Source organism: Bufo gargarizans, chromosome 5 (genome assembly GCF_014858855.1).
Source record: "Bufo gargarizans isolate SCDJY-AF-19 chromosome 5, ASM1485885v1, whole genome shotgun sequence".
Classification (NCBI taxonomy): Eukaryota; Metazoa; Chordata; class Amphibia; order Anura; family Bufonidae; genus Bufo; species Bufo gargarizans.
The window spans coordinates 484,529,939-484,548,765 of record NC_058084.1 but is presented as its reverse complement, the minus strand read 5'-3'; the positions used below and the strand labels follow the sequence as shown (position 1 = coordinate 484,548,765).

Genomic DNA, 18,827 nt, shown 5'->3' with positions numbered 1-18,827 from the left:
ATGATCTATCCAGAGGATAAATCATCAGTTTAAACAAACTGCAGAACCCCTTTAATAGGTCTGGTCTGGAGTCTGTATGTATTTAGTGGGCCTGGTCTGGTCTGAGGGTCTGTCTATTTAGTGGCTCTAGTTATGGGCCTGTATTTGATGGGTTTAGTCTGGAGCCTTATTTATTTATTCAGTCTGGTTTGGGCTCTGTATTAATTTGGTGGATCTGGTCTGGAGTCTGTATTTAGTGGGTCTGGTTCGGGCTCTGTACTTATACAGTGGGTCTGGTCTGAGGTCTGTATTTAGTGGGACTGGTCTAGAGTCTGTATGTATTTAATGGGTCTGGTCTGGAGTCTGTATTTAGTGGGTCTGATCTGGAGTCTGTATTTATTTAGTGGGTCTGGTCTATGGGGGTCATTTATTATACTGGTGTAATGTAGAACTGGCTTAGTTGCCCATAGCAACCAATCAGATTCCACCTTTCATTTTCCAAACGAGCTGTCAAAAATGAAAGGTGGAATCTGATTGGTTGCTATGGGCAACTAAGCCAGTTCTACTTTACACCAGTTCGATAAATGACCCCATATGTATTTAGTGGGTCTGGTCTGAAGTCTGTATGGATTTGGTCTGAGGTCTGTATTTATTTAGTGGATCTGGGGTCTGTATTTAATTAGTGCGTCTGGTCTGGAGTCTGTATGTATTTAGTGGGCCTAGTCTGAAGTCTGTATGGATTTGGTCTGTGGTCTGTATTTATTTAGTGGGTCTGTATTTATTTAGTGGGTCTGGAGTCTGTATGTATTTAGTGGGTCTGATCTGGGGTCTGTCTTTAGTAGGTCCAGTGTGGTCCCACTTTTTAATGGGTCTGGTTTAGGCTCTAAATTTATGGGTGGATACAAACAACACCCTCCCTGATGTCCCTTCTCAAATACTGACGACTATAGGTTAACATAGCCAGTGTACCCACACCTAGGAGACTAGGATCACGACCATCGCTACCACATAAGTAAAAAGGCAGTCAAAATATTAAAAATATCAGCTCTGGATGGCTCATATCCATTTTTTTACCATTATTTTATTACATTTTGTAATCAAAACATACTGTATATGATATGCACATAAAGTCACAGTATAGAATAAAGTGGGCCTCACGTATCACAACTACTGCAGGCAAAAAATAGACATTTTTCCTGTAGCAACCAATTAGAACACTGATTTTATTCTTTGACCTAGTTTAAACAAATTCAAGCTGAATTCTGATTGGCTGCTATGAGCAACACATCCGGTTCTTGTTATAACCAGGAGAGCCATAGTCGCTTACAATCAGTCATAGATATGTCGCTCATAAATGTGTAGGAAAAAAACTTTTATAAGATTTGCGCTCGGCTATTTTTGGAAGTCCCATAGCAATGAATGGAGAAAGCCGCACATGCTGCTCATCCTTAGCGCTGTACTCCACTATCTCCAGCGGTCCCTTCACGATTGGCTGGAGCGGCAGTGTGCATCGTTCCATCCAGTGGATAGGGGGTAAGTTTAAAGAGGTGCTCCATTTAGTTTTTATTTCGGCCCCTCATTTGGACCATCGATAAGGGAGAGATTACTACACGGAGAGACCTTGTCCCTTACCGATGTTACAAAAGGAAGACCGAAAGAATAAAAACGGAGTGCTTCCTTAAATCTTGGGACAACAGCTTTAAAGGGGCTGTGTCATGAAGACAACCAATTTTTGAAATGCATTTGGTTGGAGATCAGCTAATCAGATGTTGGCAATCATATAGTGACCACAGTGACCCCTGCAGGCCAAACAGAGCATTACATGTTGACCATTCCGATGAATGGCAAGCTGGCACCACCATGACAGAAGCTTCTGATACTTACAAACCCTCTGCTGTGGTTCATGGAGAGGGACACTCTATAACATTGCCCAAGTGGGGCAGCCTAATTAAGGACATAGCTTTAAGGGTTTCAGAGGTAGAAGCGACACCCGGCTCCTAGTGTCTAAGGGGGCCACTCTCCTACATTAAAAGGCACCGGTATTATAAATGTCACATGGTAGGTGGAGCTTCCGTTTTGCATTAGGACGCAGGAGCTTCAAGTTACACCAGTCTATGGAGCGCCATTATTCTTGTTTAACCATTGATCACATTTCTCTCCAACTGGAGCATCGTCATTGGCCCAAAAGAGTCCTTTGCTCATAGAATTACATTTGGCCCATCATGTTTTGTCCATCAGCGCGTACCCTGGTCAATCGCTTCCGTACGATTCAGTCACCGACGGTTTAATTTTTCAAGATCCTTTGCAACATTTACCAACATATGACAATACGACCAGTTTATGAAGACCCCAATGGGACAGTCCAGCCATTGGGAAAAAGTTTTGCAATTTAATTCCAGCCTTCGATCCATCATAAAATGGTGTAGAAGGGGTCAAGAGATTACACCAGTATGTAACCAGTAAGGTGCTGGTAAGAGCCTGGGTAATTGACACCAAGGTCTATGGCAGATTAACCGCTTGATCGTCCTTAAACTTCGGAATCTTCTTAAATTCTCCCTGCTTCTTTAGGAATAACTGAGCGAGGATGTGATCGGATGTGGCGTGGAAATAATCATCCATATCCAGTGTTTCCAGCTGCCGAAATACATGAAGACAGTTAGAACATAATATTTTTGAAAAAATGTAATCACACAGGGAAAAAATATTTTCAATGTTGCACCTGATTTCCGGTACTGAAAGCCAGGATCATGAATAAATCCTCATCACACGTGCTTTTGATGTAATGCTGAGTCCCAATTGGAAAGAAGAATACATCACCAATGCCAACCGTGAAGTCCGGGACGGGTCTGTCGCCAACAATTCCAATCTGAGAAGTAAAATATATGTACAAAGAGTAACAGATCAGAAGATGCCAAAAGGTGGATCTCCATTTATTACTTTAAACTGTACATAAAGGCTATGTACAGCTTTGGGGGCATTTTTGTTTATTTTCGCATTGTACTCATGTATGTTGAGCTAAATATAATTTTTTAAATTGGTCTTTATTAAAAAATTTTAGCCCCAGTCTCTGTGCAGCCTTGAGATTCTCTTGTAGCAGGCTCAGAATTTTCACTCTGTTCCATCCTTAACTCTGATCTCTGACACCTTATAAACATTCATTATAGCTCAATTCTTATTATAATGATAAGAAGGTGGTTTAAATAAGTTCTTATGACTATTTAGTAGTTTAGAGATAAGGTTTATTAGATCACCAGCACAAAGTGAAAGTACCAGTCACACAGCTAAAGAAACAGTTCAACAGCTCAATATTTTTAATAAACACTGAAAAAAAGATTTTTATCCAAAATGAGTAAAATGCAATCATAAAAAAAAGAAATTCCCCCGAAGGTGTACAGAGAAGCACCAATAGGGTACACAGAATCCTCGTACTCGTGATCAGTGATGGTCCCAGCTTTCGAACGCCCCCCAGCGATCAGTTTCATACTGGTTCTGGTAAACCCCTCTTTATGTATACACAGATAATAAAGCCTCCCTGTGTCTTCCTATAAAATATGTAAGCACAGATAGTACTGTCTCCCAGCACTTTATGCAGGCACAAATAGTACTGCTTTCCTGTCTCTCCCTGTAAATTACATCAGTACAGATAGTACTTCCTCCCTGCCTCTCCCTGTAAATAATGTAGGTAAGGGTAGTACTGTCTTACTTTTACACCCTGTAAATAATATAGGTACAGATAGTACTGCCTTCCACTCACTCCCTGTAAATGATGTAGGTACAGATAGTACTGCCTCCCTGTCTCTCCATGTAAATGATGTAGATACAGATAGTACTGCCTCCCTGTCTCTCCCTGTTAATCATGTAGGTACAGATAGTGCTGCCTCCCCGTCTCTCTCTGTAAATGATGTAGGTACAGATAGTACTGCCTTCCTATCTTTCTCTGTAAATCATGTAGGTAAACATAGTACTGCCTCCCTATCTCTCTCTGTAAATGATGTAGGTACACATAGTACTGCCTCCCTTTAAACGAAGCAGACAGTATTGTCTCCCTATTTTTCTAGTATTGCCTCCCTGTATAAATGATTTAGGCAAACACAGTGCTGCCTTACTTGAAAAAAGGGAGCAATTCCAATAGTATATAGGGGAATTGCTCTATGTGGAGTTTTGTTAATATGTGAGTGAATGTTTTTGAATGGACACTTACTTGACCGCATCCGCTGATGACATACCCCATCTCATGTGCATTGAAGTGGAAATGTGGCTGTCTCAAACCATTTGACTTTATTCGGAGGGTACCCAGAGTAAGGGTGTCAGCGTGCTAGAAGAGAATAAGACATGGTTGTCAAAAATACTCCAATCTGATAGTAGGGCATGAAGATCAAAAGTATCATCACGGGAAAACTCCCTTTTTCTCGTGATGACCTATCCAGAGGATAGGTCATCAGTAAAAAACATCCTGGAAAACTTTTTTAAGTGCACCGAGGGCGGGTCCAAACCCTTACTCCGTGCACCCTTGCTCCTCCCCTTCCTCTGCCTATGGTCAATTTCTTATGTCTTAATTGACAGGGCCAGGCACGATCACTATCGGTCAAGAAGGAGAGGGAGGGGCGAGCAGAGGAAGCAGGAGGAGCAAGGGTGCACAGATTGGCTTGCCCCTCCCCCCCCCTCGGTGCACTTAAGTGCTCATTTGCATATGGATTACAAGTATTTTTTTTTTCCAGAATGAAGCAATGGATCAGTAAGTGAAAGGTATCATTACATTTAGCGACTTTAGTCCTACAAAGCCTCATGTCCGGTTTATCATTGAATTTATTCTACCGGATTTACCTGACGCAGAGGTAGGTGTTAACCACAAACCCATAATATAAATTAATCCATAATCCCCCTGGCCTAGACCACCATAGATAATGGATCTGAATATAACCCCTCCACCTCCAGACCACCAGGAATATTTCCAGGACTACCATCACTAACCACTAATCGCCCTGTATAAAAACGGATTACACTCCGCAGAACTTACTGAATTGACGGATTCACTGTAGATTTTCTCAGTCTCATTGAGGCCGACTCCGTTTTTGCGGTAGCGAGCCCACTGTATGATTCCTCCAGGGAAGACAAACTCTCTGGACCCTAAAATATACCGTACATATAGGCGTGAGCTAATCTGCGAGAAACGGCTCCGTAATTTATAATGGTTTCTTCTAGTATAGATAAGATCATGCAATAGACTTAACTGCAGTCCTATGTAAACACCACAGGTAACACTAGATAGATAGATATGAGATAGATAGATAATACAGACGTGGACAAAATTGTTGGTACCCTTTGGTCAATGAAAGAAAAAGTCACAATGGTCACAGAAATAACTTTAATCTGACAAAAGTAATAATAAATTAAAATTCTATAAATGTTAACCAATGAAAGTCAGACATTGTTTTTCAACCATGCTTCAACAGAATTATGTAAAAAAATAAACTCATGAAACAGGCATGGACAAAAATGATGGTACCCCTAGAAAACACAGAACATAATGTGACCAAAGGGACATGTTAATTCAAGGTGTGTCCACTAATTAGCATCACAGGTGTCTACAACCTTGTAATCAGCCATTGGGCCTATATATTTGGCTCCAGGTAATCACTGTGTTGTTTGGTGATATGGTGTGTACCACACTCGACATGGACCAGAGGAAGCAAAGGAAAGAGCTGTCTCAAGAGATCAGAAAGAAAATTATAGACAAGCATGTTAAAGGTAAAGGCTATAAGACCATCTCCAAGCAACTAGATGTTCCTGTGAGTACAGTTGCACATATTATTCATAAGTTTAAGATCCATGGGACTGTAGCCAACCTCCCTGGACGTGGCCGCAGGAGGAAAATTGATGACAAATCTAAGAGACGGATAATCCGAATGGTAACAAAAGAGCCTAGAAAGACTTCTAAAGAGATTCAAGGTGAACTTCATGCTCAAGGAACATCAGTGTCAGATCGCACCATCCGTCGTTGTTTGAGCCAAAGTGGACTACATGGGAGACGACCAAGGAGGACACCATTGTTGAAAACGAATCATAAAAAAGCAAGACTGGAATATGCCAAACTACATGTTGACAAGCCACAAAGCTTCTGGGAGAATGTCCTGTGGACAGATGAGACAAAAATCGAAGTTTTTGCCAAGGCACATCAGCTGTATGTTCACAGACGAAAAAATGAAGCATATCAAGAAAAGAACACTGTCCCTACTGTGAAACATGGAGGAGGCTCTGTTATGTTCTGGGGCTGCTTTGCTGCGTCTGGCACAGGGTGTCTTGAATCTGTGCAGGGTACAATGAAATCTCAAGACTATCAAGGAATTCTAGAGAGAAATGTACTAGCCAGTGTCAGAAAGCTTGGTCTCAGTCGCAGGTCATGGGTCTTGCAACAGGACAATGACCCAAAACACACCGCTAAAAACACCCAAGAATGGCTAAGAGGAAAAAATTGGACTATTCTAAAGTGGCCTTCTATGAGCCCTGACCTCAATCCTATTGAGCATCTTTGGAAGGAGCTGAAACATGCAGTCTGGAAAAGGCACCCTTCAAACCGGACACAACTGGAGCAGTTTGCTCATGAGGAGTCGGCCAAAATACCTGCTGAGAGGTGCAGATGTCTCATTGACAGTTACAGGAAGCGTTTGATTGCAGTGATTGCCTCAAAAGGTTGCGCAACAAAATATTAAGTTAGGGGTACCATCATTTTTGTCCATGCCTGTTTCATGAGTTTATTTTTTTACATAATTCTGTTGAAGCATGGTTGAAAAACAATGTCTGACTTTCATTGGTTAACATTTATAGAATTTTAATTTATTATTACTTTTGTCAGATTAAAGTTATTTCTGTGACCATTGTGACTTTTTCTTTCATTGACCAAAGGGTACCAACAATTTTGTCCACGTCTGTAGATATAAGGAAGGGTACTTTCACACTAGCGTTATTCTTTTCCGGTATTGAAATCCGCTAAAAAGTCTCAATACCGGAAAAACGCATCAGTTTTGTCTCAATGCATTCTGAATGGAAAGAAATCCGTTCAGTATGCATCAGGATGTCTTCCGTTCCTTCCCTTGTACGGTATTTTTTCCGCAAAAATCACAGAACACTACCGCACTTGCCGGATCAGGCATTAATTTCCATTGAAATGTATTAATGCCGGATCCAGTACCAAGTGTTCCGTAAATTGCTGCATCGCCGAATCCAGTTTTCTGGTCTGCGCATGCTCAGTTCTTTCTAGCTTTGAAAGAATTAAATACCGAATCCGTTATTCCGGATGATACCGGAAAGACGGTTTCGGTATTTCAATGCATAAGTCTAACGAATCCAGATCCGGAAAAAAAATATATTCGTTTGCATATGGATTTCCGGATCCGGCAGGCAATTCCGGCAACAGAACTGCCTGCCAGATTCTTATAACGCTAGTGTGAAAGTACCCTTAGACAGATAGATATGAGATAGATAGATATGAGATAGATAGTGTGACACAGTGAGAGGTTTGGTCTGGGAAAACAGGTATTTTCTTCCCAGCATTTGCTGTGGGGCTCATTTACAGCCAGGTGAGGTCAAATACCGGACCTGATTGTAAATGCCGATCCGGATTTTGGCAGCACCTGGCTGTCCTTAAATAGGCAGCTGGGCTCAGAAGCCAGGTCTCTGTGGTTGGGATCTGGGAGCCTTGTAGATGAAGGTTTACTACCTGTTTGGCGTAAAAACAGGCCGGTGCTGGTATCAGCAAGGACTCTTTGAGGCAGAATTGCCGCATGGTGTGAATTGCCACCAACACCACAAGGTGACTTTTTGTTTGTATATGACTGTTTGTTTTGTTACTTGCCTAAAGTGTGAATAAAACACTGAACTGTTTGATCCAAAGAACTTGTTGTTGCCTCTATACTGGGTCCGCTAATCATGTCTACCGGAGCGAGTCCCCAAAATAGATAGATAGATGATATATAGATAGATAGATAGTAGATTAGACACAGAACCCATTGTCGTGATCGGTAGGAGTCCCATTGCTCAGACCCCTCTAATCAAAAGCAGGGTGATAGCCCCTTGTAGGAGTTGTCACCCAGCTTTTCCGGGGACAGATAAATAGTCTATTTAGCATCTTGACCTAAGAGGACGACCTGAGGATATGCAGTCAGTATTAAGCAGCACTCCAACCCGATGGGGGGGGATGTTTTATATACAGTTGCAAGAAAAAGTATGTGAACCCTTTGGATTGATATGGATTTCTGCACAAATTGCCCATAAAATATGATCGGATCTTCATCTAAGTCACAACAATAGACAATCACAGTCTGCTTAAACTAATAACACACAAATAATTAAATGTTACCATGTTTTTATTGAACACACCATGTAAACATTCACGGTGCAGGTGGAAAAAGTATGTGAACCCCTAGACTAATGACATCTCCAAGAGCTAATTGGAGTGAGGTGTCAGCCAACTGGAGTCCAATAATTGAGATGAGATTGGAGGTGTTGGTTGCAGCTGCCCTGCCCTATAAAAAACACACACCAGTTCTGGGTTTGCTTTTCACAAGAAGCATTGCCTGATGTGAATGATGCCTCGCACAAAAGAGCTCTCAGAAGACCTACGATTAAGAATTGTTGACTTGCATAAAGCTGGAAAGGGTTATAAAAGTATCTCCAAAAGCCTTGCTGTTCATCAGTCCACGATAAGAAAAATTGTCTATAAATGGAGAAAGTTCTGCACTGCTGCTACTCTCCGTAGGAGTGGCCGTCCTGTAAAGATGACTGCAAGAGCACAGCGCAGACTGCTCAATGAGGTGAAGAAGAATCCTAGAGTGTCAGCTAAAGACTTACAAAAGTCTCTGGCACATGCTAACAACCCTGTTAGCGAATCTATGATGCGTAAAACACTAAACAAGAATGGATTTCATGGGAGGATACCACAGAGGAAGTCACTGCTGTCCAAAAAAAAACATTGCTGCACGTTTACAGTTTGCACAAGAGCACCTGGATGTTCCACAGCAGTACTGGCAAAATATTCTGTGGACAGATGAAACCAAAGTTGAGTTGTTTGGAAGAAACACACAACACTATGTGTGGAGAAAGAGGCACAGCACACCAACATCAAAACCTCATCCCAACTGTGAAGTATGGTGGTGGGGGCATCATAGTTGGGGGCTGCTTTGCTGCGTCAGGGCCTGGATGGATTTCTATCATCAAAGGAAAAATGAATTCCCAAGTTTATCAAGACATTTTGCAGGAGAACTTAAGGCCATCTGTCCACCAGCTGAAGCTCAACAGAAGATGGGTGTTGCAACAGGACAACGACCCAAAGCATAGAAGTAAATCAACAACAGAATGGCTTAAACAGAAGAAAATACGCCTTCTGGAGTGGCCCAGTCAGAGTCCTGACCTCAACCCGATTGAGATGTTGTGGCATGACCTCAAGAAAGCGATTCACACCAGACATCCCAAGAATATTGCTGAACTGAAACAGTTCTGTAAAGAGGAATGGTCAAGAATTACTCCTGACCGTTGTGCGCGTCTGATCTGCAACTACAGGAAACGTTTGGCTGAAGTTATTGCTGCCAAAGGAGGTTCAACCAGTTATTAAATGAAAGGGTTCACATACTTTTTCCACCTGCACTGTGAATGTTTACATGGTTTGTTCAATAAAACCATGGTAACATGTAATTCTTTGTGTGTTATTAGTTAAGCAGACTATGATTGTCTATTGTTGTGACTTAGATGAAGATCAGATCACATTTTATGACCAATTTGTGCAGAAATCCATATCATTCCAAAGGGTTCACATACTTTTTCTTGCAACTGTATATCTCAATCCTCAGGATACTTGCTAATGATCCTTGGGATAGGTGGTGCACGCGGATGGGGACACAGGCTTGAGAGTCCCAAATGAACCGGATAAAGCAGAATCCACAGCACTCGTCCATTCAATGAAAATCCTTGTGATTTATTTAGGCAACAAACATAGCGAGGTTTCGACAGAGTGTCTTTATCAAGAGTGCTGTGGATTCTGCTTCATCCTGAGGATATGCAGTCATGAGCTGCTTATTCTGCTGTATGACCAAGAACGTCCCGCAGAAGGTAAAATGAGGATTTAGGGCACCGTGGGACATTTTCTCTACCGCTGCCGCCCGTACACAACTCGTGTCAGCATTTTTCTTGAAATCTTACATTAAATGACCCGACATCTGCTTCTTTTCATCTCAGAAAAGATCGACATTCACTTTTTCCAAGAAATGCACCAGCAACTCCGGAAAGAAAATATTACAACACGTTGCCTCGACCTCAGGAAAAAGACCATGCAGAACCTCGTACGGCCCCGTCTCAGGTGTAGGGCAAAAATACTGTTTGACGGGGTATGGGAAAACCCCATTTTCATATATCCTATTGGGAAATTCAGGGTTATTATCGGGGGTCTTCTGCTCAGGGTCCTCGTCTCTGGACCAGAGTGAAGAACAGCTACAAAGAGCGTCTCTCACTCTGGAGGACCAGAACTGTCCTATGTTACACAGACAACACATTCATGTAAATGGACACTGTGTAATGCTTTGTTTCTCCTGTGGTGGCGCTGCAGGAAAATCTAACACTCACTTCTTTTAGACTTTTAACAGAAAAGAGGAAAAAAAAATCCAAGATGGCCACAGACTGGGGGGGCCAACAATGATCACCGCAATTAATCTTGAGCTGGGAAAAGGGTTGTACAAAAGTAGACAAACATGTCTGCCTTCTTCCATAAACAGCGCCACACCTGTCTGTGTTTGTTCCTGGTATGACAGCTCAGCTCCAGTGAAGTGAACGAAACTAAGCTGAAAATACCGCAAACAACCAGTAAACAGGTGTGGCACTGTTTTTGGAAAAAGAAAATTTAAAAGATTGCTGCTCTCAATTTCCTATACATTACAGATGAGTTTCCATATGTTGGCATGACGGTGTAGGACAGGGTCTATAACTTTATGGATGTCCTGCATCTGTGCGTTGGTGCCTGTGCAGTAGAGGACACAGCTGGTATCTTGGTACGCTACGGACAGCCTTCATTTGCATTTGGGCATCGGTGCCTATGCAGTAGAGAACACAGCTGTCGTCCTGCATCTGCACTGCCCATCGGCGCCTGTGCAGTAGAGGACACAGCTGTTGTCCTGCGTCTTCACTGCCTGTCGGTGCCTGTGCAGTAGAGGACACAGCTGTTGCTCTGCATCTGCACTGCCCATCGTCGCCTGTGCAGTAGAGAACACAGCTGTCGTCCTGCATCTGCACTGCCCACCGGCGCCTGTGCAGTAAAGGACACAGCTGTTATCCTGCGTCTCCACTGCCTGTCGGTGCCTGTGCAGTAGAGGACACAGCTGTTGCTCTGCATCTGCACTGCCCATCGTCGCCTGTGCAGTAGAGAACACAGCTGTCGTCCTGCATCTGCACTGCCCATCGGCATCTGTGCAGTAGAGAACACAGCTGTTGCTCTGCGTCTGCACTGCCCATCGTCGCCTGTGCAGTAGAGGACACAGCTGTCGTCCTGCATCTGCACTGCCCATCGGCGTCTGTGCAGTAGAGAACACAGCTGTTGCTCTGCGTCTGCACTGCCCATCGTCGCCTGTGCAGTAGAGGACACAGCTGTCGTCCTGCATCTGCACTGCCCATCGGCGCCTGTGCAGTAGAGAACACAGCTGTCGTCCTGCATCTGCACTGCCCATCGGCGTCTGTGCAGTAGAGAACACAGCTGTTGCTCTGCGTCTGCACTGCCCATCGTCGCCTGTGCAGTAGAGGACACAGCTGTCGTCCTGCATCTGCACTGCCCATCGGCGCCTGTGCAGTAGAGAACACAGCTGTTGCTCTGCGTCTGCACTGCCCATCGTCGCCTGTGCAGTAGAGGACACAGCTGGCATATTGGTAAGGTCTGCATGTCCCGCACCTGCTTGTTGGCGCCTGTGCAGTAGAGGAAATAGCTGACATCCTGCACGTGCACGTTGGCACCTGTGCAGTAGATGAAACAGCTGGTATATTGGTAAAATATGGATGCCACAGGTGGTTGACATTGGTACCCGTGGGCACGGGGGGGGGGGGGGGGCTTCTCCCTAATGCTGGCTAAGGTAAGCCCTAAAGCAATTTAGTGGTATCAGTGGCATTTCTGAAACTTATGAAGAAAGCAGACAAACCCTTTAAAAGGACTTCTGGTACTTGCTGGCCATCAGTATCTGATCGGCGGGGGTCTGACGCCCTGCACCCCCCACCAATCAGCTCTTCTGCAGTAGCTGTGGTTTCTGAACTACAGCCCCATCCATTGTGTAGTGGATGGAGCTGGTTACTGCAGCTCCCATTAAAGGGAAGGGAGAGTATGACAGCAGCAGAGGATACCAAATATGGTACATGAAACTTGAGGCAATATGGACCAAATAGTCCTAGCTCTGAGCTTGCTTTTATCATTCTAGATACTAGATTCATACCCCCTCCCCACCGAGCGTATGTCATACATCTAACGCAGGAAATCTTTACCTTTCAAGTCGTAAAAGTACTTCCAGACATTGGAGTAGTTGGACTGAGCATAGCTGGCATTTTGGATCAGTTCCACCAAGTTTTTGGGAAGGTTTATTGCTTGATCTTCTTTCGGTTCCTTAAAGGTTCTTATAAAGTTTACGCCACCTACTGGCTAAAAAGGATGAAAAAAAACAAAAACAAATCAGATATTATCACTAAGGCCTCCTTCACATTACCGTTTCTCCTTTCCGTTCTCCTGCTCCTCAACGGAGCCGGAGAACGGAAAGGGAGAAACGGTGATGTGAACGATGCCTTACTTGGGCAAATCGATTCTATAAGTCAGTAGTATCTGTGACACAGAGGTCACCACTAAGGATATGTATTGCCCTCTGCCTTATGGTTACATGCAGAAGACATGAGATATCATGCCAGGCCTCGATGCACCAAAGGTGAAGCTGCACAGGGGACCAGTAGGTGAGGGGGCCTGCTGCCACCATACTAGCAGGGGTATCCCACCCTAGAGATGGAGTTATACAGTAAACCTTCGCCCAGTACACATGTACTTCTCATAGTCCAGGATTTCATAACTACACCCCTCCTTTGTTAGCTCTGCTACACTATTGTCAGTGGCTCCAGCTTAGCTACATTGCCCATCGAAGTCTAGCAGGGACACAAATCTGTCTCATACATATTCATGTCAGAGGTTTCGGATGTTTTTTCCCCTTTTTGTTTTAGACCAGGGTGAAGTTTCTAGTAGGGATCATGGAAAGAGAATGGGGGGAAGTGCCACCAAAAGTTTGTGTCGATCTCCAAGGGACAGGGGTGGGTATCGGGCATTTTTTTTTACTGAATCTGCTCTTGCCAGATGCACATACTGTGTACGGTGGCATAAAGATTACATACGATCCATATTATTCCATGTGCCACCATGCAGTGTCTCTATGTGCCACCATTTGGTGCCTCCATATGTACCTATGGTGCCTACATCAATCCATGCATAGAACAGCAAGCAATGAAGCATGGAGGAACAGTTCCTAGCACCACTTTACAGACCAGGACGACTTGAGCATACAACTGACCTTTAAGGACCTGGCAGCTATATCTTCTGGGGTCTTGTAAAAGGCGTCATCCACGTCCAGGGTGCTGAGTTCATCGTGGGTAGTAAAGAAAAGGACGAAAAGGCAATCTTCATTGCCCACGTTTTTCACCCAGTGCAGCGTGTTCTTTGGGAAGAAGATAACTTGGCCGGCGGTGACGTTGTAGGTGGTGACATCATCGCCACCCTCATCTATGACCCCGATCCATGCCTTGCCCTGCAATGACCCATCGTGCGGTTTGTTAGTCTGAGGCAACGAATTAACATCAGAATGAACTGGCAATACTGTGAGACGGGTACCTGCACCAGGAAGCCGTGCTCATTGGCGTTGAAATGCCAGTGTGGGGCCCTTAGCCCTTTACCGAGGATCCGCAGCGTCCCCACTGTCATTTTAGATTGATGTTGATTGATGCTGGCACCAAACTGCATCTCCTTCTCAGTGGAGTAGTCTTTGGGGTTGTTTCGGTAACGGGCCCACTGGATCGCTCCTCCTTCAAATGAAAAAACCTGGAAAACAAGAGAAACTGACTATTACACCCTCAGTTCAACTCTGCAACATCAGCCTTCAGTCAAACTCTACTACATCAAGCCTACAGCTCCATGGACCTCCAGCCCTGTCACAAAGGTCCTACTGCCTGCTACTCCAGCACCGCCTGTCCTTGCTACTTCAAGATCTGCTCTACAGCTAAGGACTTAGCGGATCCACGTCACCAGATGAGAAGGTTGCATAAAGAATGGAATTTTATACAAGCAACTCACAAAGCGTCCTCCTGCTGGACCACCAGTGATCAGCTGTAATCTGTGTGGAAACCTGGCAATAAGTGTTCATTTTCCCTGCAGCGCCATCACAGGGGAAATGAAGTATTACACAATGTCCATTCATATCAATGGCTTGTCTACGTAATACAGGACAGGACGGGTCCTCCAAAGTGAGGGACGCTCTATGTAACCGCTCTTCACTCTGACCAACATAAGAATCCTGAATCTTCTATTAACCGAGATTCCCCTAATAGGATGTAGACTATGGAAATGGATCTTCTGGACCGGACAACCCTTAATGACCATCAATGCCACAAGAACCTGAGAGTATATAAAAGCTGATGTGTAGGACATTTCCTTGAAGCACAGCACATGTAGATTTTTTTGCAATCTGTCAATAGTAAAAAACATCGGTGTATGCTAAATGTGAGTAAGATGAGAGAAGTGTTATTGTAAGAGGGTGAAATAACATTACTCAGGTTTATGTGTGGCCAACGTACGTCCAGAGGAATGTAGGGTCACGTCATAATGTTTCATAGGGCTGGTCCTGGATAGACCCGAAATGCTTAAAAATACATTGAGATAGATAGATAGATAGATAGTATGGATAGATAGATATATAGATAGATAGGTAGATATAGATGCTCTGATAGATATGAGATAGAAATTGAATTGATAGTATGGATAGATAGATAGATAGATAGATAGATAGATAGATAGATAGAAATGGAAGGAAGGTCGGTTCCAAGAGAAGTCTGAAGACACTGATTCATCTGTAAGTCCTCAGTCAGACATGAATGCTGTATTACATAAAGCCGCTTCTCGTTAAATATAGAGCACACTGTAGGTGAGGACTGTAAAATATAATAGACCCTCCCATGATGCTCCTGGACCACAGAGACAAGAATGTATATGCTCTTCTCTATCCCCAGCCTGGGAGATGAGGGCCGATCTCTTGTCTACGTGGTCTGCTAACATGACCTAGCTTCCCCTGAGCTGAAGGTGGATGAAGCCAACCTTTGGTGGGTCCCAATCCTTCCAAGCAGCAGTACTACATGGTTCCTGTTAGATATTGTTGCCCAAAAATGAGATTTGACTTCTTTCCCACCAGTTGTGACCTTACCTTGGATTTCCCGAGCTGACTCATGAAGCTGAAGCGGGGCTCTCTGGTGGCACTGGTGTTATTGGTGTTCTGTGGAGGGTCTTTACTGGCCGGGAAAGCAGGAATCAGAACCTGCTGAGATTTCGTCGGACCAAAATGACCCAGATAAACCAGACACAGAATCAGCACTCCGACAGCGGTGGTTATCAGACAAGCCAGGAAGCAGACCAAGAAAATTTTCATCAGCGAGCAATGCTTCTTCTCATCCTGCAAGAAGAGCATAGATCCGTGCTCAATAATGGCCGGGCGTCATCGTATTGCACTGGAGCCCCCCAAAATTGCTTTAAACGTAGAGGCTCTTGACATTCAAGAGAAGGGCTTAAAGACAACCGGACAGTTCTCTTGACATGTCTGTTTTAGTAAGTACTAAAATCTTTTCTCATAATTCTGCATTGTGCAGTCCCTCTGTTATTCCTACTAGAAATGTATGTACGAATAAATAGACAACCAAGTGTGATCAGTGCTGACAGTATGTAACTGTGTAGGGGCACACCCCTTTAACAAGAAGGATGGTAACACCCAGTTGTCAGTTCATACATGCAATTCTTGGAGGAATAACAGAGGAACAACACAAACAGCATTATAAGAAGAGATGCTCCTGAATTGTTATTTTGTGAAGAAAACGAACCAGACATGTCAGGTCCTTCCTGCCAAGCAATAACAAAACCGGGCAGCGCCTTGAAGACATTTATCGATGAAAACAGCAGGAAGACTCAATCCCTTATATTCACTGCTAAATTGGTAAAATTTGAAATATATGTGACTAGATAAATAGATAGATAGATATGATATAGATAGATAGATAGATAGATATTAGATAGATAGATAGATAGATAGATATTAGATAGATAGATAGATAGATAGATAGATAGGAGATAGATATGAGATAGATAGATAGATAGATAGATGGATAGATATGAGATAGATAGATAGATAGATAGATAGATAGATAGGAGATAGATATGAGATAGATAGATAGATAGATAGATGGATAGATATGAGATAGATAGATAGATAGATAGATAGGAGATAGATAGATAGATAGATAGATAGATAGATGGATAGATATGAGATAGATAGATAGATAGATAGATATGAGATAGATAGATAGATAGATATTAGATAGATAGATGATAGATAGATAGATAGATAGATAGATAGATATGAGATAGATAGATAGATAGATAGATAGATAGGAGATAGATATGAGATAGATAGATAGATAGATAGATAGATAGATATGAGATAGACTGATAGATAGATAGATAGATAGATAGATAGGAGATAGATAGATAGATAGATAGATAGATATGAGATAGATAGATAGATAGATAGATATGAGATAGATAGATAGATATGAGATAGATAGATAGATAAAAACGGTAGATAGATAAATATGAGATAGAGATAGATAGCAAATATATAGATAGATATATATTAGATAGATATTAGATAGATAGATAGATAGATAGATAGATAGATAGATAGAAAGAAGATAGATATTAGATAGATAGATAGATAGATAGATAGATAGATCCGCTCAATGTTTTCAGTACTTACATGTGTACATTCATAATAGATTTTTTGCACTTTTACGTTGTTGCGATATCTCTCCAGTCCGTCTTCTTGCAGCTCAAACCCTGGGTTGTTCATGGTGCTGGCCCAGCGGAGTTGTCAGGGGACAGCTGGTCTGGTAGGTGATGTGCTCAGGGCTCCTAGGTGCAGTGTGGATCCTCTGGGATGCTGCACACCTTTTATAGTTGTCTCACAAGGAAACAAGTGGTGACTGTGTGTAAGGAGTGCTGCAGGCTGAGACAGCCAATGGCAGCCCCGGAGGTCTCTCCAAAAGACTGGGAGGACTGGGAGGTGTGTGGCAGTTCCTCAGTAGATGGGCTGTGACTCATGCTGATAGGGCACTAAACTGCAACAGGAAAAGTTAAGAAATTCAACTTTCATCACCTTTCCTGAGATATCAGGAGAATTGTGTGCACAGAACGACCACATGGAGAACATTGTCGTTACCCAATGATGAGAGTAGTCACCCCCTTCCCCCTCTGCATGTGAGAGGGCTGTGATATACAGAAAACTTCTGTGGAAAGTTCTGCACATATCTACAGGTGAAACTCGAAAAATTAGAATATCGTGCAAAGTTCAATTATTTCAGTAATGCAACTTAAAAGGTGAAACTAACATATGAGACTCATTACATGCAAAGCGAGATATTTTAAAGCCTTTATTTGTTATAATTTGGATGATTATGGCTTACAGCTTATGAAACCCCAAAGTCACAATCTCTGTAGCTGACTACAGTGTGACACATTGAGCCTAGAATATTGAACCTTTTCATAAAATGCTAATTTTAAGTTGCATTACTGAAATAAATGGACTTTTGCATGATATTCTAATTTTTCGAGTTTCACCTGTACATACAGGGCAAATATTTATCATGCAAAAGAGGATTAGATAGTGAGATCCTATATTTGCATCATTACATCCTGTATTTCTATCATCTCTCTCTCTCATTATCTATCTATCTATCTCATATCTATCTATCTATCTCACTATCTATCTATCTATCTATCTATCTATCTCATATCTATCTATCTATCTATCTATCTATCTATCTCATATCTATCTATCTATCTATCTATCTATCTACTCTATCTCATATCTATCTGTCTATCTATCTCATATCTATCTACCTTCTATCTATCTATCTATCTCCTATCTATCTATCTATCTATCTATCTATCTAATATCTATCTATCTCATATCTATCTCATATCTATCTATCTATCTCATATCTATCTATCTATCTCATATCTATCTATCTATCTATCTATCTATCTATCTATCTATCTCATATCTATCTATCTATCTCATATCTATCTATCTATCTATCTATCTCATATCTATCTATCTCATATCTATCTATATATCTATCTATCTATATATCTCATATCTATCTATCTATCTATCTCATATCTATCTATCTATCTATCTATATATCTCATATCTATCTATCTCATATCTATCTATCTCATATCTTTCTATCTATCTCATATCTATCTATCTATCTATCTATCTATCTATCTCATATCTATCTATCTATCTATCTATCTCATATCTATCTATCTATCTATCTATCTATCTATCTATCTATCTATCTATCTATCTCATGTCTATCTCATATCTATCTATCTATCTATCTATCTATCTATCATCTATCTATCTATCTATCTATCTATCTCATATATATCTATCTATCTATCTCATATCTATCTATCTATCTGAAGAAGATACAAGTGATAGTACCAATAATGGTGGTTGTAGTTGTTACTCACT

General features: G+C 42.3%; 1 protein-coding gene across 1 annotated transcript; it reads right to left on the bottom strand.

Annotated features, from left to right (window-relative positions):
- Positions 1-1,005: 1,005 nt before the first annotated feature.
- On the bottom strand, positions 1,006-17,338 carry LOC122938545. Its single transcript, XM_044294107.1, has 9 exons — positions 17,043-17,338; positions 15,444-15,689; positions 13,862-14,068; positions 13,545-13,778; positions 12,484-12,637; positions 4,997-5,106; positions 4,181-4,294; positions 2,699-2,845; positions 1,006-2,613 (listed from the first exon to the last, which is right to left on the bottom strand). Exons 1-9 carry the CDS (start codon positions 17,133-17,135, stop codon positions 2,479-2,481), a joined length of 1,440 nt encoding a protein of 479 aa, XP_044150042.1. The 5' UTR covers positions 17,136-17,338; the 3' UTR covers positions 1,006-2,478.
- Between the last annotated feature and the right edge of the window lie 1,489 nt (positions 17,339-18,827).